This window comes from Diprion similis, chromosome 1 (genome assembly GCF_021155765.1).
Source record: "Diprion similis isolate iyDipSimi1 chromosome 1, iyDipSimi1.1, whole genome shotgun sequence".
NCBI lineage: Eukaryota > Metazoa > Arthropoda > Insecta > Hymenoptera > Diprionidae > Diprion > Diprion similis.
In genome coordinates this window covers 17,657,731-17,682,214 of record NC_060105.1, presented here as the reverse complement: position 1 = coordinate 17,682,214, position 24,484 = coordinate 17,657,731, and the positions used below count along the sequence as shown (strand labels likewise).

Here is a 24,484-nt window from a genome sequence, read left to right as displayed (position 1 = left end):
CCAATGCGGAACCCGTCATCGAGTTGCGACTGCGCCGTGCCTGCCTTCGCCTGCATAAGGATGAACATCATAAAACACGTGTATATTTGCGGATCTACGTGTTACGTGCTGCTTCTGTCGAGTATCGATCGGTTCGAAACAGACGAAAAGCGGAGAATATCGGTTGCTGATTAGGCGCTGACTACAAACTGCTGAAAAACAAGCTTTTTCGTAACTTTGTTGAACAATTTTAACCTTGTAGAGCAAATAATCTGTAGGGGTTACTAATTTATCAGTCACGTTGCAAGGCTTGCTCAATTACAGCTTTTCGGCATTTTCTAGTCATACGACGACTGTGGTTGGTCGAGAACTGTGCTAGAGCTTTCTCAAATCGCTCGTAGGTGTTTCGACCCATTGCTTCGATTTCCACGCGTTATAAACAAATGCACTGTGTGTATATTGATTTTATAAGTCTATGATATTCATAGGCGAAAAACGTAATCTTGACTTGTCATGACTGCTCGGGGAACTTGAGGTTGAAGTTAGCTAGATCATGCGAACGTCTTTCCGTTTAAATCCGAGTTCCTTATTGGTCGAAATAACACTTGTCGCACTTTGGCAAACCGCGGGAGATACGAACAACCGGAGAGCCGCTAAAAATCGTGATACGACGTTACGTTCTTTGACAACAAGACGCGTCACCAGTTGGTCTCTACTTATCATTAAACGAATCTGAATTTCACAATCATCTTTTTTTAAAATCATGACATAAAAACTCTAATGATAAATCATCAACAGACGCTGTGATTATTACCGGTTTATTAGAAAATAAACGACGTTAGTTGACACGTTTTTAGAATCACCGACGACAATATGAGAATTGTTGAAACAATGAAAATCAATAATAACATTTTTTAGTCCAAATACACAATTTCGAGAATCACCGAATAATTTTTCTAATATAGACTATTTAGTTTTACTATAAATTAGTTTTACTATAACGTTGACTCGGTAATTCTTGAAATTGCGTATTTGAACTTAAAAATATGTTTATTCAATATTTATCAAAATAAAAATTCATCCCGAAGAAAGATAATGATAGTTTGTTCTATGACCCCATTTGAGAAAATGATCAGAAATACGTCAACTTCGAGGGCTCGAAACTTTATGAATGCGAGGAAGAAATAACTTTTTATGATCATAATCGGATTCCTTGACCTAAACAATACGTAAAACACATGCTTTCAAAAGTAAATATTCACTTGAGACACCCAAAAACATTGAATTACTTCATGACATCTTGGCAGTTAAGTGATTAAGAGAGAGATGCACCGTCGATGTATTTTTCCGAGGGTATTGTTGACGCTGGTTGGCGGCACAATAACAATCTCGCATCAGCGCAGCTTCGGCTCGCGTTAAGTTTTTGAAATGTGTTCGAACCACTTCGTGACGTACATCCGTGTTATATGAATTAAGTCGTTATCGGCAGTCCGTGAACCATTCTGACCTTAGAATTTTTATTGCCAGGGCACGTACTACGCCGTCAAGCCTTATCGCTGTATCAAACCGAGGAGATATGCAATTTTTTTCTAAGATTATGACACAACTTATTACCCGCGGACGGTTTGTCTCCACCGGCACGAGCTACGAGGTACGTCGCATTCCGGGTCGCCGTTTTAAACACACTTGCCAACAATGGTATTATTATTGAAACGCTTTTCGATCAGAATTTTAATTTATCACCAATTCATATACATTCACAAACACTGTTATTTGCACCTACGCACAATTAATAATTCACCATGGAAATTGAAAGGAAAAGACGTACTACAATAATTATATCAACGCATATTCGAGTATTCTTATATTCTTTATAATGATTTTTTTTGTACGACTAGCCGACAACAAAAACACTATGAAAATCTGCCCGCCTAACTCTCTTTTGTCGCAGAATTAAACTCGAGGATGAGACGGCTGTATCTTATGAATCGAAAGTTAGGAAATTGAAAATAAGATCCTTTGAAAAATCTCCAACAGTGGTATTTGTGTAAATGACGATGAACAAAAATATAAAAATCCTCCCCCCCCCCCATCATTTTGAAGTTATTAACGTAAACGTAACGATTTATGCTGAGGAAAAACCGTTATATCGCGATTTTGGAACTGTTTGAAATTCAATAAACCATAATAAAATAAAAAACACTCATATTCTGCAATCTTAGTTTTTCCAAAATCATTGTAAAAATATGAAATAGCGATTTTTTCCAATGTTTCGTTAAGATAACGTTAATAACTTTGACCTCGTCCGACCCTATGCATCAGAAATAATTTTGAGCAAATTCGAATAGCACGAGTTAATCAGTTATGAAAAATTTGAATAAAGCGAATAAATATTTGAACCTACAAAACTTTTGAACTTGGGTGTTTTTTATCCGATTCTAATGTTTTTGGGCTCATTTTGTTCGCTGCCGAGATCCCCACAAATTGTGTAAAAACATTCAGAAAATATTGCATTATAGTACAATTATAATGTTCAAATGTCATTGTTGACAAGCATGTCTTGTGCAAAACTTGTAAAAATCTATTTTTATCAGTCCTGGAGATACTTGTCCGTAAAATTTTTTTCAAACGAGTTTTGGGAATTTCCGTGATAAACAGAATAAGCTCAAATGCATTTTATTTCGAACGTTTTAATTCTTGTGTTGTTCAAATTTGCTCAAAAATTGTTTTCTTGTGCAGTAGGGATGTTGTTTCATTTGAATTTACTATTATTGGAACAAATAATACTGTTAGAGACTTTTAAATAGTTGTTTCTCTCTTTCTATTCTTCGACTCGGACAATACAGCCCATTCATCGTTGTCGCGATAAAACCTTTATTTCTCAAATTTCACTGAATGCTGGATCATTCTCAGACGTATATTAACTATTCACTATCGCTATTATTACTGAATGTCGATTCTCTGATTAGTCTTTTGATTAACGATAATTAGCCAACAATAAAATATTAGATAATGGCCATCGAAGGCTTTTAAAATGTAACGTAATATCTTACTAAGATATCACTTACTCATAATCATGGTTGGAAGAATTGAGATGTGTTTATTTTTGTTAATGTACGGCCGCTCTCTATACACTACTCTTTCAATTTCACTTACTTCTAGGATGTGATATGTGCTCTGAACACTTTACAAACAAATGCACAGTACTTGAGAGCAGCCAAAACGAATCATTCTTCGGGGAGCGAATCCATTCAGGAAATGAAAAAATATCTTTTGCGGTACATAATTTAAATTTTTAATATGGGTATTTTTTGTATCATATTTGCATCAAATTTATTTCTGCTTCTCGTTCTTTGGGTATTCAATAATGGCTGGGTAAAACTAGAATAATAATTTGACTCCGTACAAGTTACAGGATTTTCCTGCAATTTTTTATTGAATCGTAATGCTTGATTCTCTCTTCGATTTAAAAATTTTCTATTCTCACACGTTTCCATTTCGCTTCTGTTCTTCTAGCTCCTAATCTCTCAATTATTATCCATTCTACAGGTCCGGATTGACCCTCGAAGATGTCGACAAACTGTCAATAATTCATGTCACAGGAACCAAGGGGAAAGGATCGACTTGTGCATTCACAGAGGCTATACTGCGCCAATATGGATTTCGCACAGGGTTTTATAGTTCGCCGCATTTAATCCACGCCACGGAAAGGATAAGAATCAACGGGCAGCCGATAAAGGAGGATCATTTTGCAAAATATTTTTGGCATGTTTTCAACAAATTGAGTAACCAGAAGGAAAGCGAAACCGATATGCCTGCATACTTCAAATTCATCACTGTTTTAATGTTTCACATATTTCTAAATGCTGACATCGATGTTGTGATTCTTGAAGTTGGTGTTGGCGGTGAATACGACTGCACGAACATTGTCAGAAATCCTGTGTGCGTTGGTATTTCCAGTCTGGGATTGGAGCATACTGCGTTGTTAGGAAACACTCTGGAGGAAATTGCGCATCAGAAATCAGGAATATTGAAAGAAAATTCAATTGCATTCACAGTTCCACAGCCGGACAACGCTGTGAACATTATCAAGCAAAGGGCTATCGAGAGAAACTGCGAACTGCGAATGGTACCAGATTTCAAATCTTACGATTGGGGCGGAGATCCACCGAATCTAGGGATAGCCGGTTCTGTTCAAGAGATTAATGCATCTTTAGCTGTACAATTGGCGCACACTTGGATGCTAGAAATGGCAAAAAGAAAGTCACGAGTTTCAAACGGTAATGAAGCTGATAATCGTCGAATCGATACGAGCAAAAACAGTTATGCTTGTGTTGCAAAAACTCTCTCTAGGTCACAGTTCAATTCATCTCTTAATGGTAACGAGAATGCACATAATGTTAGCTTCCTTCATTCAGAGTCTCAAATTTCTTCCGTTTTTGCCACTCTCGATGAAAATAATGATTTCTCTATAATTTCGCCGAAGAAAACTGCCCTCGCTTTGTCTTGCTGCGTGTGGCCAGGTCGCACGCAAGTATTGTGCGGTAGAACTATGAATTTTTACTTGGACGGTGCTCACACGTCCGAAAGTGTTGAACATTGCGCCGCCTGGTATCTAAATGAAATAGAAAATAAGATTGGGAAACGTTTTCTGATATTCAACGTAACGGGCGATCGAGACGTGTCAAAACTATTAAAGCCAATGAAAAGTTTGAACTTTGAAAAAGTTTACTTCGTACCAAATATATCAGGCAAAACAGTTAAGTTAGATCAATTAGAATTGCAAACCACAAGTAGTTTACAACATGAAAGATGTATAAGAAATCATGAGATATGGGGTGAAGGAAATTCAATGGTATTACAAAACGTGTCCGAAGCATTATCGCACATCACTAGCACGTGTTATTCGAACAGAAATACCATCAAAGATGAAGGTAAACCGCAGATACTTATCACCGGGTCTCTGCACTTGGTAGGTGCCGCGTTATTAGTTCTAGATCCAAATTTAACTATGAAAACGAATTACTGATACGAGATAAAAAAATTTAAAGACATCTATTAATATTAATCAGTGATGAGTCGGGCAAAATTCTATATATAATACGGAATAAACAAAGCTGTGATGATTCATTGTTCTGGTTAAAATTAAAATCAAAACTAGGGGTTGAAATTCGTGTCTGAAAATATCATTGATTGATTTTATTTTAATACAAAATTCTGTTTAGCTATGATATGCTGAACAACAGGGTGTTGGCTGAAATGTGAATGTAAAATTTCCTAAGAGTTCTAGATATTTCCAGGAAGTGGAAACCTACTTTTGTACAACATATGGATAGTCATATATACTCTGAATAAGGACTTTCCCGATTTATTGATCAAGGGATCTTACCATGCGAGGATAAATATTTATGTTATACACTTTGCATTCAGTTTATCTCGTCTCGCGATTGAATGCTTTTCTACATAAGATCATTGTAACATCTTTGTGAAAAATTTTACGTATTTTTGCTACGAAAATTTCTTTTGCTAGAAAAAGGAGGAAACAAAGTATTTTTCTGTGTAGATGTAATCATATTCATCCCCAACTATATGAATTATAAGATGTACATAAAAACAGGTAATAATAAATAATCATAAACATTCTGTAACATCTTTACATAACTTAGAATAAAGTTTTATTATTACCATTTTATAAGATCTGGTCGAAAAATAATTGTACTTATTCACTTTGTAGTTAGATACTGCTGAGGTTTTCAAGCCAATCGCACTCTTCGTATTCTAATACTTATTCAGTAATCGATACACCGCGCAAAGTTGTATCAGATGAAAATAAGAAATGAAAGATCATCAATACAAACAATAGAGTTTTTATTTATACTTAACACTAATAATGACAATATTAATTATCGTATTAATATGCACTATAGTGGTACATTACATTGATTGGTGTACCGCGATGCAAGCAGGCTTTCGGCTGCTTGCAAATGGATTTCGTGGATTACGTTTGTACTTTTGAAAGAAGAACTAAAATTTCTAATATAATTAAATATTTACAAGCAATCAACAAAGGCTTCAAGATTTCCGTCTACGCCGTTGACAGGATCAAAACATCTTCGAACGATAGTCGATTTCGCACTCTGCCTCATTTTCCGACAAACTAAGGGAACCTCCGGCTCTTCGTCTCAGACGATTATCTTCCGGACTCTGAAAAATAAAAACAATGCCTTTAATAATCAATTAAGAAAGTTTCTTCTAGAGGCATTGATGAAATTATGCAAGTAGTTAGCGTCTTCCGTTTCCGTTTTAATGATATGGCAGAATGATGTCGGAAAGATGCAAAATTGAAAATTGCCAAAGCTAATTCCAACCCAAATTCATGAAGCACAAATTTATAGCTGTTAAGGGGATAATTAGTTTCGTTGATACAATATTAATTACCATGCACAGCTACAGAGAAAATGGAGAATGTCCGTAACGTCCTAGCGATGGTTCTAGCTGAAAAATGTAGCATTTCTTTTTTTTAAAAGCGTACACAACGATCGACTGATGATATACATGGAAGAACATTGGTTTTCAAAATAACTATGATAAAGTATTAATTTTGTCACATGTGATAAAACGCGCTAGGAATTATATAATCAAAGCTAAGCTCACTTTACACACAATATTTCATTGTATCCTGCAAAACGATGTTGGAAGTGATAAATTTTTTTTAAGTATTCTATGTGTACAGGAGCACCAGGATGCATTCTTAAGATGAATTTTGACGTACGAAAAACATGCGTTCTTTAATTAACACTGTGTCGTTACTAACAATAAAGTATCCTTACCTCTACATAAGCTTCGCAACAATCATCCCCACATATAATTTTAAATGAAAAACCTCACCATTTTCCCAAAAGTTCTTCAGTACTTATAAAATTCTGAGTTCTAAAGCAATTACTTCGAAGTTATTCAAGGGAAAACAAGTTGCTACGAAACGAACAAAATTCGTCAGAACTAAATCGAAAGCCCTGAGGATTACAGTCTGGTTAAATCAGGCCAAAATGGAATTGTAATATAGTGAAGAATCGTGCATTCAAAGAATGTACTTGCCTGGTCTAGAATCCCAACGGTAGGTTCGGAGGCGTAACCAACTTCGTGCGCATCCTCTTCCAAATCAGCTTCATATTCTTCTAGTTCTTCCGAATCAGAGTCGAGATCTAAATCGACGTAACGATTGCCTCGAGATACCTTACAAACCATTTGTGCCAAATCGGTGAACGTATAAGCCGACACAGACGACTGGTATTGCTGCTGATTAGCTGCTTGGTGTTTCGCTTGCATTGCTTTTGCATGTTCTCGGTCGGCGTTGAATCTTGGTAATACTCCTGCCTTCAGTTGACCGTCGAAGTATGTTTTCCCTGTAACCAGATGTCGCAAGTTGTTCGACTGTTTCACAACTACTGAACAATAGCTTCGATATAACGAGCTCAAACAGATGATTAATCTGGCCGACCTTGATGGCTGAGCCTACATATTTTCGTCTCAATGCATTTCGAGCTAGAAAAACGTTGATAATCGAATCCAAAGTTTAGTTGATTTTACATTACCAAGAGCCGCTTTAAATGAGACCGATATCATAAAAACTCGTGAATTTAATCATCGGACCGCAAAACATGGAGAGTTAGTAAACACTTCAATTTTTTAAAGGATGACGGTAAGTAATAATTGAAGCTTACCGTGACGATAGCCTACATCTTTGATTTCGTCAAAGTTTGCAAATTGCAAAGTCTTGTACTTGTCGATCGGAGGTCTAATGTACTCGCAGTAGTCGGACGACTTGACTTCTTCCAATTGGCGAACGCAGCTGACGTATGCCAATCGAGACTGGATGTCAGGAAGATTTGGAACTTTAACAGTTGTGGCAAATGGGTTCCAGCGTTTCCACAACAACCACCAGCCAGATAAAGAATCGCCATAGTTTGTCAAGTCGGTGTCATCTTGGGAACCGACATCTATTGCTAGTATGTGATGAGCTCCTTGTCGAAGCATTTCATCGGCTTTGAGAGAAAATAAGAAGGGTGTGTGTATCATAGAAGGAAATACATACGTATACATTTGCCACATTCTCAATCAACAAGACATGCTTGATATGCTCATGAATTACGACGCGCGTGCTATGCAATGTGTACGTTTGTAGATTTTTTCAGATACACGTGTTACGATTGTCTGTCGATACAGTAAAAACTTTTATTCTAATTAATTATGCGGCATTAAAGGGACCTCGCCTTTCATTCCCTGACTAAGTGCAATTAATTTAAAACATCTCTGAGATGAAAAATTCTCCAGTTTCTGAAGTGAAGACCTGGCATATGTACTTTTGAGATTACGGTATCGTTAGTATTAGCAGCCATGCTTTTCTCAGCATTTGTCAGCCTAGAGCTTGACGATTCAGGCTGTCGAAAGATTAAATGAAAATATATTCAGGGCGGAGGAAAGATAAACTAGAATGACCAGAATTTCAAACTAAGTGATACTTGCATACGAGTGCCAATGCGAATGAGAAAATGTAGTCGTAACTTGGGAAAAGAGAGGAACTGAAATGGCTAAGACTCACGATTATAAGTTACCATTTCTAAAGTATGAAGAAAATTGATAAGTATCATTTGCAACTCAATTAATCGGTGTATGCGATTGGAACGATTGTTTCTTCACTTAATGGACCCAAATGATTGCTTTTTATTGAAGTTATACACGTACGGGCTGCAGGGTCTGAATCGAAAGTAGGGAAAGAAAAAAAATGTCTAGCAATGTTCATTCTGCCAATTACGGCGAACACCAATGAAATAACATTCATACCGTATAACAGAAATGATTTTGAGCAAATTTGACTAACGAAAGCTGAGGAATAAGAATCTGATGGAATAAAAACAGAGGTATTCGTTTTCCTTGTTCTAATTACAAAAGCTTTTCTCAAACAGTCGATATCTCAGCTTGTATTATTCGAATTCGCACAGATTCATCTGTACTGCATAGTAGAGATATTGATGCATTCGTGTTTGTCGTCATTAACAAGAATAAACAACTGCTGGAGTTTTTCAAACGGTTTTTCTCTTTTCCCAACTTTAAATAAAGACGATATGCCCACAGATTCTCATTCGGCGGTAGTTCAGAAGGCGATATTTACATAATACCATGGAAAAAATGCGATCAAACGTAAAGTGTAAAATAGGTGAAAAAAGAAACTTGAAAAATATGAAAAGAACATGAACTAGCTAATTTGCAAACGTAATTTAAAAGTAATTAACTATCACGAAATATATGATACCTGGTACATTGTTAACGTAGCACCCGTCAACCAAAAGATGTCCGTCAGCTGGATCGCAAATAGGTGGAAAAATACCAGCTATGGACATGCTCGCCCGGCAGTACCTCCATAACAAGCCTGTCTCAAGGAAACTAATCTTTTTAGGATCTTTTTTTTTAGATATATATACATCTTTTGGCTACGGGAGCGAGCTCTAAAATCAATGTATACGAATGTACGCTGGGGTTTGGCGATAACGACTAACTATACATTTTGGTTCGACTTCATATTCAAGCAAGGTGGGAATTTCTCTTTAAAAATTTGTGAGTCTACCTGTAAAAGGTTGATTATTAATATAATCAACAGCTAAATAGTCTGGTCGTATTCGATATCGCATAGCATAGATGAAATGGCTGTATGAGGCAGTACAGAGGTTTCACACAAATCTTAGCGTGTTAGATTTTTCAAATAAAGACAGTTTGACAGTCTTACAGAAGCTCGAACACCTTGTGTCCCATTTAAATCAAACAAGTGTTTATATTCGACAGCGATAACAGGAACGCAGAAAAATGTTTCAGACAAAAGTTGCTTGCTTTTGATATATTTAAATGAATATTATTTAAGGTTTCGTTGGAGGATTACATGTAAATGAGGAGAACTTTGTTTTAGATATTGTTCAAGTGAGTGTAATTTGCATCTCAATGAATGACCGCTGAATCGAAAGTTAGAAAATGAGGAAAATTCATATTAAAAATCTTCGGCAATGTTATTTGCCCCAATGATAGTGAATAAAGATCAGATGGTGAAACAACAAGATCAATAATGTTAGAATCGGATCAAAAAGAGCAAATTTTAATGATTTCGAAAGGTTTCATTATAAAACCTTTCCTCAAATTGTCGATACCTTAGCTTCTGTTATTCGAATTGGTAAAAATTATTTCACCGCTCTTGGCTAAAATAATACTACTGGAGATTTTTCGAAACGGTCTCTTTTTTTAATGATTTTTTTCCCATCTTTTTCCATTCAGACGATCGGGCTGATTCATCCTTGAATAATATCTCAGAATAACAATGGCTTTAAGTAACATCGTTCTCGAAAGCAGGTGACTAATGTTCGAAGCACTTTACCGAACGCTTGTTACTCTTTTGAAAGTGTCACAGTAAATTTATGAAAATGTGAGACCCATTCATGCTTGTCTATTTTAAACATTATTTTCATTGAAATAGAAAAGAAGTTTTATTTTGCGTCGTGTTACCTGGTAAGTTGTTGACGTACCCGCCATCAAGGAGGAGGTGGCCATCGACAGGGTCGCACATCGGCGGCATATAACCCGACAATGACATTGAAGCCCGAATATAACGCCACAGCGATCCTGAATACGACAAACCAGTCATGTTATTTGACTATTCTCTTTGCGACTTTCTTTAATAGCTTTGTGAATTTTGGTAACATTCGGGGCTGGGATTGTCTCGTGACAAACAAAATTCAATATCAAGCAACCAATCGCCTCGATTCTCTGTCTTGTAATTTGGAAGCATTGTATTTCATTTTCATTCGATAATATAAACTTTTGCATCCAAATATGCTTAAAGTTTTTATGGTTTACATATGAAAATGAAATACAGTGAAATACAGGCAATTATTGGATACGTGATGAAAATTTCATGGCAGAATATCGAGTAGGTTGTGACGTGAAATTCTGCTTATCGATTGTCAGAAAACGAATTTTGTACTTGAAAACATTATGCATATTTTTTTTGTTTTTTTCTTCTCAGATTAACTTGATGGATGGGTAACAGAAATTGGAGAGTACGTCAACAACAGTTATCCATAGAGCTCGCTCCTGCGTTTTAAAATTGTGGCAAGCCAGTCAGAAATGTACAACTTAAATATATTGTGTGAAAAAACAAATCGATTGACAAATGTCCCAGATGCGTGATTTCAAATGTTAGGGAATTTGGATTTTGTGAAATTGAGAAATAGAATACATTGATATATATTTATTACATTCGGTGCTAGATTAATCCAAAGTTCAATTTTATTACCGTCTTGCCCTGTTTTGACAATGAATGTGCCTAGAAGGTAGAGTTAGATTTGTGATAAATGATGAACTAACGACTTGCGTCAAAATCTAACATTCGCACGTAGATTCTTTGTACGTGTGATATAAGAAAATCCAGGACATTTGTACAAATGTTTCAGTCAATTCTCTAAAGTGCGATTAGCTAAGTGACTACATGCAGTCGAATAATCAAGCAAATTTCTATCGATTGAACTTTTGTAATTATTATATTAGAATAGAATTTTTTGATATTGCAAGTGGTTGAGACTTTTCACCAAGTTACTGTAAAATATGAATTCGTGAAATTTGTGCGTTCTTCCCTTCGACTGCAGATACCCAATTTGAATATGAAAAGAAATTGAAATAATATCTAAAGAATACATGAGAATGTTTAGGAAAGAGAAGTTATTTACCTCTACTACCTGTAACAAGTCTTGAGGAACAAGTTTTTAAGTTGAGAAGCTTCTTTTTCCTCTTTTTTTCAATCGTTTAACAAATATAAAATTGTGTCAGATGCGTTTCCTCGTTTGAAGATAAAATATATGATCGTCTAAACTATGTCAAACTTTAAACGACGTAAAGTTCAGAATTCAAATAACAGTCGAATATCGCAAATATCACACAGCATTTTCGCAGTTATGGCAAAAAAAAAAAAAGATGATTTCTCAGAATTCGAGAAAATTTAAAAATGATTTTTTCTTTAAGTTTTTCTAAACAGCGTAAAACCACTCGTTCAAATTTTAACTCATTGTTAGGTGACGTCAAGATGATTTGACAAACGATGGAAAAAAAATATGCACTTAGCGCGCATGTAAGAATTGTAGCGAAGGATTGTAAGGACAAGAGAAACAAACAAAGAAAACAAGTAAATAAAGAGTGATCAAAGCCAGTTTACCGACCGTGTGTGTGCGTGCGCATAGAAGATGCAGTGATGTCAGTCGTGATGGTGAAATACGGAAGCCATAAATCCTCGATATACACATCTCCAAAAGTCCCTTGAATAGTTGCATTAAAATCTCTTCCGGAAAACATTGATGTCATCGGATATGTTAGATCCAATATTTGCCTCCACCATTGGGTCATTTTCTACATCGAGAAGACAAAGATTTCACCATTCGTCGCAATATTCAATCCAACATTCCAGCAACCGTAAGAAGGGGGTGTGCGATCAATTTTACATTACCTTGGACCATTCTCTGGCTTTTTGCGTTGTCGTGGTAATGTTTTTCTCCATACACCACAAGGCGCCCATGAAAGCTCCTATGCTGACGCCGCCGACCATGTCGATGGGGATGCCTGCTTCCAAAATGGCCTTCAGCATTCCTATATGAGCTGCGCCTCGAGCTCCTCCGCCACCCAGAACCAAGCCTACAGAAGTTCCAGTGAGCCATCGTGCAAGTCTGCTAAAATCACTGTGCACGTTTGGTTCTGACGTAAGCACTTTTGAGTAGAGTTCATTCTGCGAGTAGAAAAAAAAAAAGTTGATCAATCACGGTATATTCGATACAGCTAACCATGAAAATTATCTGCTATTTGCGAGGTTGAAAAAATCAAGCATCTGACACTAAAAGAATAAGTGGTTAATCCGGTTGAGCTCGATCAGCTAGTCGACGCACTTTCTGCTCGGATGGCTAGTAACCATAAGAGAAATCATCGACTTCTAGTTCAGTGATGCAGCAAAATATAAGAGCCATTCGCTTTTCGTAACGTAGATGAAGTTGAGTATCTGAGACTAATAAAAACGGCTGATGGTTACTTCGATTCGCGGGTACTACAATTTTCTTGAAAATCAACTTACAATGCGATATTGGGATTTTCTGGTGAACATCCTCTTCGGACATTGGATGTGGTGATGACTTGAGACCCAGGATCGCATGTTGAGCCATTGAACAGTGTTACTGGGTCGTTGGCCGCTCTGTTCTCTGTGGAGTAGCACTAATTCTTTCTGAGTACGCATAGCGAGTCTCTCAACCTCACGTTCAATCCGACCTAAGCTGGGCGCCTTCTCACCCAAGCCAACTATGAGTATGCAATCGGCTTGTCGTACGCAACGTTGAGTCCAAAGCGTGTAGCTCGAATCACATTGATACAACGAAATGCGATGCTGGTCCTCCTGCTGCGCCAGCCACGATGTTAACCGATACTCGTTAGCCGACTCCATTATCGAAGCACCCAATGTCTGTAAGCAGTGATAAATGAGTAAAGAACGGAAGTAAAGTGGCGAGAGTTGAATCAGAGCTGTGAAATCACCTTTCGAACGACATCAGACGTCAGGCGTACGCATGGACCAATCGAACACAGCGAGTGATATAATTCAAAAGTGAAAGCAGTGAGCGGAACGTCTTCTGAGATTGGAACTATCGCTACTGTTGAAAAGTTCACTTGAGACGGTCTTGCATCCACCGTCGCAGCTGTCCGCCTCCTAAAAGTGTGAAAAACTTGCGTGTAATTGAAAATTACGAGGGGCATCTTGTACCAAACTACATTTTACATCTCAGCATTTTTATACAATTCTAGTAAGTATTAAAAGGATCAGCTAGAAATTCGTTGAGATTTTTAGAATAAAGTTCAATCATCAATTAAATGATATTACCTTAACGTATAATACATTATGACTCAATTTCTGGGTAACATTTCACTGGGATGACAGCCAAATCGATTTTAGATAAAAAACATTTTTTTTTTCTAAATAGACATTGAAACTCCATGCAAAGCTGCAAAGTTTTGACGCAAGAACTTCTTCCACAGATTTTGTCTACCCAGATTACAAATTCTACGATCATATATTAATATAATATATAGATTATAATAATATTCGGAAAATCATTGAATCACAATTTTTCCAAACGGTGTAACAATAAAATTGTCAATTTAGGAAGACTGAAGATAATTCGTGGCTGATCTTTTTAATACATGCTTGATTAAATTGGAAGGTAAAGAGCAAGAGAACGGAAAGTATTCTGGGAAATCGAGCGTACGATTCGTTCCAGAAAGCCAAATACAGTAGCTATTACATTTATATTGAAAAAACTAACGTCACTCCGTTTGACACTGCATTGGATTGGGAACGTTGCCAAGAGCCGAGTATGCGATGGCCAAGTAAGTTGATCAACCGTGTTACAACGATGGGAAATCTGAGCTTGATGGCATTGAAGAGACCTTCGGGGAGTTTGGCAAGTTCCGAATCTCGGACAGCCATTACAGTCGTGGATCTTGCGGTCTGAGTAACCATTTCGACGATCCCAACCAAATCCCCCTTTCCATACTCTGCGACCAGCTCTTTTTTCCCGTCGGCGTAAGTAATCACTGATCTCAGACGTCCGCTCAATACAATAAATGTTGAGTCAGATTCGGCGCCTTGCCGATACAAAGCCCTGCCACTTTCCAGGAACAGCCAATCCAGGGCAAAGTCTACCTGTGTAATCATTTTCACGTTAGCTTTATATAAATAATGCAATTTAATCCCTGGATGCTTATTTTACAATCTATAACCCTTTAATTTACACCGCTCGGCATCCCACCAGTTTTTTGCAGCTTTTTATTTATTAATCGTAGTTGGCCACATTCTTTAATAGAATTGCGCAATGGTCCGATAGTTTAGACTCGTAATCATTGACACCAAAAACCATGTAACATGAAGTTTTATCCAAGTTAAATGGCTTCTTGAATTTACGTCCGCCGTTTTGAGTTTTCTAATTTCGAGTTGAGATTAGTAATCATCAACCCCAGAAGCCCATGTATGCAAAATTTCAAGTGAATCACATGGAAGGCAAAATGTATGCATGAAAGGTTTAAGGATGAATGTGTCGCATCATCAGAATTAAAATTTATGGCAAAGGAATGTTAATTGCACCAAGTTAGCCCGTCTAATATTGATTTTGGCATCCACCGATTGGTCTACGTAGCATGTATTTAATAAATAAATAAATACATAAATATATCCAATGGATAATTACAACGATTCATGTCTAGTATTACCTACACAGTAGGGATTTTGGTTTATTCGTCTTTACCGCAATTCCCACAGTTGGAACTGATGCAGAGTGTTAGAACGTTTCTATTTTTCTTTTTCTGATTTTCGATTCAGACAGTATGAAGCGTTCATCCTTAAAGAGGTATATATGAGTAGACGGCTGAAAAGGGGAGTGAATTTTGATATTTCATATCTCGACAATCAGTTGCTTATTTTGACAGAAATTTTTTTTCTTGAAAAATACGTATAGGACCTTTTATTCGTTGTTGAACAGGAGACCCAGGTAAGAGAAAGGTGCATTTAGCAATAAATAAATTAATAAGAAGCATTGGTATTGTCTCGTATCGGCTCGAACATAAGTCGAGCTTTTTGGTAAACGTCTTTACCCTCAAAAACTATACTCAATTATATTTGGAGCTTTTTAGAGGTTTTTCAGTATTAACTGGAAAATTTGTTATCGACCGATGATTGTAATATTTTAGCAATGCGATGCAATGCAATGCAATGCAATGAAAATTGTTCAATCTTTTCACAGCATCAGGCTGGAATTTCATGCGCAGCAACACGTAGCAGCGGTAGCAGCATTTCCCACCATCCAAGCATTCTGATTGGTTGACTAAGGTTAGGTTAGGTTAGTCAACCAATCAGAATGTTCGGATGATGGGAAATGCTGCCACTTACTGCTGCTGCTACTTTTTGCTTGCTCATGAAATTCCAGCCTCGGTCTGAAGTTGGGATAAACAAATTGTTAATTAGACGTGCAATAATTGAGAATTGTTCTTGAAATGGATGTTTCGAGTGCAGATAGAGTAGAGTCTAGGGATTGTCAAACAAATCAGGTAAAGAAAAAAATTCTTTATAGTTACGATGCGAATTTGAACGAATGGTAGTGCGAGAAACCGAAAACATCAACAATTGCCAAGCTGCGTTAGAATACTGTACATCAGAGAAAAATGTACGCGACTGACATGAAATGAAACAATAGGTAAAGCGTGCCTGATCAACGCGTTGTAGTTTTAGGCGACCTAGTTCCAATAGAAATGCAGAATTGGATAATCAAGTCGCAGGTTTTGTACTCGAAAAAAGGACTCAAGGTTTCGCAATTCCGCGCAAAGTTATATAACCGAAGGGACTGGAAATAGCAAGATCCATGAACATTTAACGAATGCAATTGAAAGCTAATATGGGACAGTGCAAATGTATGACACGGATTAACTCTACAGCAAAGAAAAGCTCTTGCCTAGCATTTACCCAATGATTTTGAGGAAAAAGAGCGGGTGCAAAAGTGCAAAGGTGCAAAGAGCGTACTCATCAGAGGCTTTGGAAATGAGAATTCAAGGATAACTGTCATGTTGGCGGTTCACATACGTTATACTAAAACGCAGACGCCTACCGAAAGAAACGCTTCCACCTGGAAACATGTTCGCTGCCAAGACAATGGCTGGATGTCTAAAGATCTATTGCAAGACTGGCTGGGAGTGGTATGGAATTAGCGACCTGGCGCTCTACTGCGGCGAAGAGCAATGCTTGTTCTGGATGCTTGCGCTGGGCACACGACTGTCACCATGAAATGTCAAATTCAAAATCTGAAAACAGATTTAGTCGTCATCCCAGGAGGCATGAAGTCTCAGTTACAAGTCCTCAACGTAGTGGCGAACAAGCCCTTCAAAAAAAAAGCTAAGGATTTGTTATACCAAGTGGAAGCTAGAAATAAATCATGCTCTTAAACCAACTGTGAAAAATAGGAAACCATTTGTTCCTCTATTCGTGCAATGGATCAAAACTGCCTGGCAATCTATTAATAGTGAAACGATCGTCGTAAGCTTAAAAAAATGCTGCATAAGCAACGAAATAAATGGAACTGAAGGGGACGTGCTCTGGAAAAATAAAGATGATCGCATCACAGAAAACAAAGGGTCAACGACTGAGGAGAACTCTGTCGAAGACTCGACAGCTTGGGACGGCACCGACAAAGCCTCTGCCGATTGAAATATACCTGAAACAATGTCCAATTATGTTTGACTGGAGTTCAATTTATTTAGTGTATTTTAAAAAACTGCAATATTATAAATAAATATCCACCTGTGATAATAAGTAATTTGCTTCTGAAATTTGACTTATATTCGGATCGGAAAAAAAAAGGCCTGAATCAGAAGTCGATTTATATTGGCGCCAATACGATATATACACAATATACGTACACACAATACCTCAGAAACGGCTCCACCGATTTACTTCAAATTTCGAAACAGAATTCTTGGATAGTTTATTCTCTTTGCCACGATTCGAAATATTTTTTTTAAACAAAATAGCAATCGTTTAAAGTTGAAATTATATTATTTGGAGACAATTTACGACCTTTTTTTATACAAGTAACAAGGATAAGCTATCCAAAAATACTGTTACAAATTTTAAGTAAATCGATTAAGCAGTTTTTGAAAGAAATGGTAGACATTATTGTCAATAACAGTGTTTACTACTGACTCTAATTAAAGAAATATGTAGCTGAAGCACAACTCACGTACATTTGAACAAAACAAACTCCGAACGAATTGAATAATTGGTTGTCGAGATATAAATTCGGAAAATTCACCGCCTTTTTCAGCTGTCTACTTGTCATTCAGCTTGAACTTACCTGCCTAACGAACGGGCTGAGTCGTCTGACGACAGTGTTGGCAACGTGAAGAACCACCGTAGGTTTCTCTCGCATGATCGCAAAGAATGTGCTTTTAGAAAGCAAGGCAATGCGGCTCAGATTTTTTGCCCTGATTGTGTAAAACGACGGCTCGCCCGTCAACACGGCCAGGCCGCCAACTATTTCCCCAGGGTGAGTACTGAACATGTGAACTTCTTGGCCAACGTCTCTACCTTCCGCGACACGTTGACTGACGATCAGAGATCCTGAGATGACGTAAACCAATGCGACATCCTGTATCAGATCGCAGTTTGTTATTAGGAATCATAGAAACAGAGAGTGTAGGATTGAATTTTTGGAATGAATCAGCAGAACCCAAAACCTGCCTTGTGCGATTCTTCTTTCATGACGTAAGTGCCTCCTGGAATCTCCCGAATTTGAACTTTTCCGTCTTTAAGAATGGTGTCGTCTTCTAGTCCCAGTTCTCGCACAAACGCATCCGTCGCCAACTGAATCAAGTGCTGTTCATCCATCGGTTGTTGGTGCGACGCGTCGTAGGTTGAACGCTTTCTGTTTGTGCTGCCGCTACCGGAATGCATGAGATCCGGTGTAGCACCTTGCGAATTTTGCAGATTTGTCATCGGCAGAGTTGGCGAATGCGGATCACACTCTGGTACCATATCCGGCGTATTTTGACTCAGAAGAGGACTAGAACTTTGGTACTTCCAGTCTGAAGTATTCTTCGACCTGTTCGTGCATACTTTATTTACTTATCATAACAAACGGCTTGTTTTTTCAATTGCATCCATTTCAAAAGCTTCACAATTTACGTTTGTCATTAAATAATTCAAGTCTTCAACCCTTTGAAGCATACATTTTTCCTTGAAGTCAAATTCCTCAAAACTGGATATATGAGGGTTCTAGAAGTCACTAATTTTAAAAGTGGGGTCAGTTCTGAGAAATTATATATACAATATGATATAACATGAGTAAATCGGGTCAGTTTTAATATTTTCAACCCGCCATATCGGATCGGTTGTTGTGAATTTTGGAATTTTGACGTCGGATTCGTTTTCAGCTACCCCAAAACCTTGGATTACCGTGTTCCGGTATTCTGACGATTTTTTTTTTCTTTCTAACAATTGACATACTCACAAAGAGACGATTCATTTCTGTGCGCAATAAGTAATTTTTTATTACAATCGTACGTACTATATAAATTTTTCGGAGAGGAAGTAGTAAAGTAATTAGATTTCGTTGTTAACAACGCAGTGTTTACAGTTAAAATTTAGTGTTAAAAAGCTTTTTCTGCTTCTCAGAGAGATGCGTTTTTTTTACCGTATTCAACGTAACTAGCTTCAGATATACTTTTCAAAGCTTTGTTTTGTGATGTTTTGGTACAGTTTTAACTTAATCGTACGTCATAAACATCTTTGAAATGGGAAAAAGGTGAAACTTTCTTACCGACGACTAGAAGCAATAGGAATTGGCTGGGATATCAATCCTGAGCAATCTCGATGAAAAATATTAGATCCTGCTGCAGATTGCTCCATATGTCCCGAAGCGGTGGTGGGATTAGCATCCCAACCCTGTCCAGTAAAATTTTCTCTAGTTCTAGAACGAACTGGAGAACCAGAAAATGGACTCTGCTTCTTTTTCTGCATTCCTGGATTCACCAGCTCCGCCGACAGGCCCAGGTATTGATGCAACGCGGTAAACGTGACGCGTTGTAAACGAACCATTATGACTTGGATGACTCGAATGAATGCGTCTGGATAGTCTTGAAATACCTGTTAAACATTAACGCAAATTCTCATTACAAACGCACAAATGAGCTGTGCACCGTTTTAAGAAGAAAAAAAAATAGGAAATAATCGATTAATCGATAATTTTTACCGATTCAATCGAGTCCTGTTAGTTTTTTTTCTTTTTTGGACACGATTAATCGATGCATAGATTATTTTCTAGTCTAGGGACAATCGATACAGTCAGATATAGAAACATTGTTGTTTTATCTGAGCTGAATGTATTTTTCGTCAAGCGTTATACTTACTTCCTGAAAAGAACTCATTGGCAGTTTGACAACCACAGAGTCCTCGACAGCTCTGGCGGACACGGTCTTGTAAGAGCTAGTGTGACCGGTAAGCACGTCTGTAAAGCTGAGCAAGCTAGTCACGGATTCTCCAGTTTTCACTAGTTTCAAAGAAATTTGAGCACCGTCGGTTCCTACGATAAATACGTTGACCAGCCCTTGCTGGACGATGAATACATTCACGTCCGGATCTCCAATTTTGAATAGATAACTGCCAGCGGGTAAATTCATGATTTCTGTATGCTTGCAGAGCTTGAGGAAAACCGGCTTTTCAAAGTGACCGAACACTCTTATGCTTTGAAGCATGTATAACGCGTCTGGAGGCACTCTGTCTCCTGGGCCGAGATCTTCCTCCAAATATTCGGCTGGAGGTTCTAGTACCTGGAAAAAGGATGCAAAATATTTTAAGGGTCAATGTTAGTCGGAAATTAGCGAATAAGAAAAAAAAAGTTTAGAAGAATAGAATTTAAACGAATTTGAATAACACAAGCCAAGATTTCAATAATTTGAGAACAAGCTTGGTAATTAGAATGTTACAAATAATGCAAATCTCGTATTTTCAAACATATTCTTCTGTTTTTTGGTTTATTTTATTTACTACAAGAATTTCCAGAGATCGTCTGATAAATTTTATCATCTCCAGAGTGGATAAAAACGAATTTTCGTAAGTAAAACAGATGTGCGTCAACGGTTACATTTGGCCGACTAAACTTCCTCGTCATTTTGAACGTTTTATTTAAAAAAATCTGAGAATAATAGTAAGAATTATCGGAATAGAAATTTTTTAACTATGCTCAATAGTAGACTGAAAATATTTGTTTCCATACAAAGAACCAATGTAAAGTGGTAACTTGCTTTCAACTGTTGAGGGGCGCTCTCTTTCTTGAGCTGAAGCAGTCTTCTGGCAAATCGCATAACGGCTCGTCTCTTTTTCCCTTGTCCAGTAGGATGTACTTGGCCACTAATAGATTTCACTTTCCGAAGCATTTTTCTACCATAGAATAATACTTTGTCTCGTTTTCTGAATCTCGGCCTGCCGCTTCCAACGCCAACGAATTCTTTTACCTCTGGCAAAAACTCTTTGTTTTTCCATTTGCGCAATACTACTACAGACACGGTAATCAGGATTAGTAAAAGAACGATTGCACCCAGGAATAGAGCTTTTGACGCTTGGTACTCTTCCATGAACTGGCCAATCCATCTTGAAAATGCATACGACCCCAGATCCTCGTTGAATTTATTAAACAAGTCGACAATCTGAACAGAAAACACAAGATTATTTCCTTCGACTATTCGTAACAGGTGAATAATACTCTGTCAGAAATTTCTCGTTGTACAAAACTAGACAATGTTTCTTACTTAAGTGTAAAAACAAAGTTGAAGCTGGTAATATCAACTCTATTAAACACGGTAACAAGAATCACTGTTCTGAAATTTTCTAATGACTTTGAAGAGCTTGAATATGCTAGATACGAAAATGTTTCGCTTTTCTTTCGTATTCAACGTGAGATTTGTGCAGTTTATCCAATTACAATGCGAAACAATACGTTTTCTTTGTAAATAGAATCCCTAAAAATTGTCTGAGAGATTCTTCCTTCAGCTGATCTGTTGCCAAAAAAATTTGACGTGTAAGAGCGTTGTAAGTTACAGATTTCTAATTTGGAATTGACCAACCAATAAGTTATCATCGACCAAAATTAACTGGAACGATTTGAGAAAACTTCATTTACAAATATCAACGACATTAAACCATTGTTTGTTCAAATTAGACAAGCGATATTAATTAGTTTGGTGAAAAGATAATAGAGTAACGTGATTTTTCTGATTTTGTTTCGTATAATGAGGTGCTTATAATTAAAATTCAATGTTCTAGAACCTTTTCCAGTGTTGCAGAAAATTTCTTGTACATCAGATCGATGTACTTGATCGGTTTCAGTTATTTTTTTTCACCTGCGCTTAATCATGTTTTTTTTTGAACAGTTTTTTGAATTCTCATACGACTGTACAACCCCAAAGATTAAGCAAATCATTCTTTACTGGCAATTCAGCCAAGGTTATGCTATGCGATTGGACGAATAGTGCATTTTTCTCCAATTGCAATACCGAATGAAGGTAAATTCCTAGACTCTTAGATTACTGATAATTTAGTTCCATAAGTTATAGTATAAGTACAGCTGCATAGCAGAGCGCTGTAATTGGAAATGCTGAGTCACTCTTGAGTGTGTGTGGAGCAATTGCCTGACGCAGCAGCAGCAATTATTGTGAGTTTATAATTCCTTCTGAAGGATCGCGTCGTTTTTATTATATACCTTTCTATAAAACTCAATCAGGATTGCAAAATTATTGTTGTTGTTTGCGAAATCGAGATATTTATGACGCATAAAAATGACGGAACACGCAGCTGCTGGCTGATCGTGTTGTCGTCGTCATAACCGAAACCGTAATGTGAAATATTTTGTTTACATGTAATTCACGGAGCATCTTTATCGACAATGCATAGCATGACACGAAAACTATGCCTCGTCAATACCGAATGTTTACACATCATTCATGTTATAAATAATTTAGATGCGTAAGTTTGGTTAACAGTATCTTAACCACGTAAAAGAAATGACGATTTTCGCGTTATTCCTTTATCGGTTGTGTAATTGGACAGTTGTTTTATCATGCATTTAATTATCTACATGAAATATAATCTATGCCTGATTATAGCCTCGAATTCGCGAATTGCTGCGATTTGCGGTAGTGATGAAAAATAGTATATCTGATATAGTTACAACCTCCATGGTGGGTGAACATCTCGTTTCAGTCTTATGACGTATATGTGTTATTTACGTTGCGCAGTGGACTGTCGTCGTCGTCGTTTGTTCAACTAACGATATTAATTAACTATATTTTACCGCATGAATGGAACGCGAATGGAAAAAACTCGTGACACAATCGCGGAGGAGAACTGTTTGGTATGATTCGAATTTTCGCCCATTCAAATCACAGCAAATGATAATATTTATACTGCTGTCAGCTAAAGCATAAACTAACGACGTCCATCGCACGAGTCATCCAGAGCCATACTGATCCATGGACCATGATACGATCTGTATTCAGCTATCCGAAGTTTGAACATGCGCGTTGAAGCCTTTGTTGTCTAGTTGTATGAATGTATTACTGTCTCTGTTAGACAAGGAAGAAAATGAAAGGTTTAACTAATGTAGAGCGCCTAATTGTATGTTACATACGCCAGTCTTTTATTCCCTCTCTCTCTCTCTAGTTCGGGGACACCATTCTCTTTGAGGGACATCTTTAGTGCCGCCGTCCCACTTATCTATATGCTTATACCTCTATGACTATCAGAGTTGTTATACAAATAGATATGCTGATATCGATAATTCCTAGAGCATATACCGATAATTGTAGTCCAGTCGGAATAGATACGAGACCTATTCAAAGCTACCATCACTCAGCCAATTATTTACATAGGTTCTTCGGACCGACAGGAATATGCCCTCAAGTTTTCCACAACGTACTAATTGCATTTTAGCAGTGACACATCATTCAAAAGTTGAAATTGGATTTTTTTTAGTTATCTTTGTTAAAATGCGTTTTATCGAACAATTTTTTCCACAGCGTCGTGCTTTGTAATGTCTTCAATAAAATAGGTCCTATGCAAAAATAACCTAACATTGTTAGTTAAGCAGTTAATTTCAATTAAAAATTTTTTTTCTTATTTTGGTTTTTGCTTTCGTTATCGGTCATTTATCAACATACCGTATCAAAACTCATCCATCATGTAGAGGAAACTTTCCCTAAAAGATACGTGCAAGTTTTATTTATCTACGTTATATATGTATAGTTAAGCAACAATCTGCGATATACGAAAATTCGGAGTTTTCAAATTCCCATCTCCAAGGAAGGCTCACAGATTTAAAAAACCCGAGGAACCTCGTTTCGTCATGTATATACATTCCCGGTAAAAAAATGTCCATTTCCGTTAAAACAAACACCGTTTTTCGAAGATTTAAAATTTTTCCTTGTAAACAAATAGGAATAATTACTCAAAATATATAGATATTAGAAATATTCAGCAAGTTTCCGATACATTTTTTAAGGCGAGTAGTTTGAAAAAAAAAAACTTGGAAAATCTTCATCACATCCAGAGATGTCGATGCTTAAACGTTTTTGCAATTCACTATTGTCGTAATCATGATTTTTGCAAAATTCAAATATGTGAGGTTTCTCTACACTTTCAGGCATGAGATTCAATAAATACCAACCCTTAAGAGCGTTCTTCTCATTGCGGTTAATAATTAATTCCGACAGCCCGCGTGCGGATCAGCGAGCAGCGTCGGTCGCTCGGCCGGGCTACTTAAACTTCCTTAAAATTGGTCCTAGGGAGTTGTTTTTTTCAATTCTACTGATTTTTTTCTTATGAACGCAATGATATCTTTGAAAATCA

The 24,484-nt window shown here is 37.1% G+C and overlaps 2 protein-coding genes across 11 annotated transcripts; one reads left to right on the top strand and one right to left on the bottom strand.

The window, feature by feature from the left end:
• The first annotated feature begins 104 nt into the window (after positions 1–104).
• On the top strand, positions 105–5,517 carry LOC124416043 (folylpolyglutamate synthase, mitochondrial-like). Of its 4 annotated transcripts, XM_046896886.1 has the most exons (4): positions 105–218; positions 1,507–1,630; positions 3,142–3,257; positions 3,529–5,517. In XM_046896886.1, the coding sequence occupies exons 2-4, from the start codon at positions 1,556–1,558 to the stop codon at positions 5,006–5,008; spliced, it is 1,671 nt and encodes a 556-aa protein (XP_046752842.1). In that variant the 5' UTR covers positions 105–218; positions 1,507–1,555; the 3' UTR covers positions 5,009–5,517. The 4 variants fall into 4 exon arrangements, with proteins under 4 accessions (XP_046752842.1, XP_046752835.1, XP_046752859.1 ...); XM_046896879.1 differs by lacking the exon at positions 105–218 and having other exon boundaries at positions 998–1,630; XM_046896903.1 differs by lacking the exon at positions 105–218 and having other exon boundaries at positions 998–1,677.
• Positions 5,518–5,826: 309 nt separating this feature from the next.
• Positions 5,827–23,102, bottom strand: LOC124415901 (neuropathy target esterase sws). 7 transcript variants are annotated; one of them, XM_046896648.1, is made up of 16 exons: positions 22,341–22,451; positions 20,887–21,288; positions 19,993–20,412; positions 19,404–19,729; positions 18,326–18,686; positions 17,940–18,233; positions 14,367–14,746; positions 13,582–13,753; positions 13,130–13,510; positions 12,515–12,790; positions 12,231–12,417; positions 10,525–10,641; positions 7,701–8,021; positions 7,075–7,382; positions 6,418–6,474; positions 5,827–6,183 (listed from the first exon to the last, which is right to left on the bottom strand). In XM_046896648.1, exons 1-15 carry the CDS (start codon positions 22,410–22,412, stop codon positions 6,427–6,429), a joined length of 4,065 nt encoding a protein of 1,354 aa, XP_046752604.1. In that variant the 5' UTR covers positions 22,413–22,451; the 3' UTR covers positions 5,827–6,183; positions 6,418–6,426. The 7 variants fall into 7 exon arrangements, with proteins under 7 accessions (XP_046752604.1, XP_046752595.1, XP_046752613.1 ...); XM_046896639.1 differs by lacking the exons at positions 6,418–6,474; positions 22,341–22,451 and adding an exon at positions 22,794–23,102; XM_046896657.1 differs by lacking the exons at positions 6,418–6,474; positions 22,341–22,451 and adding an exon at positions 22,812–23,102.
• Positions 23,103–24,484: the final 1,382 nt, after the last annotated feature.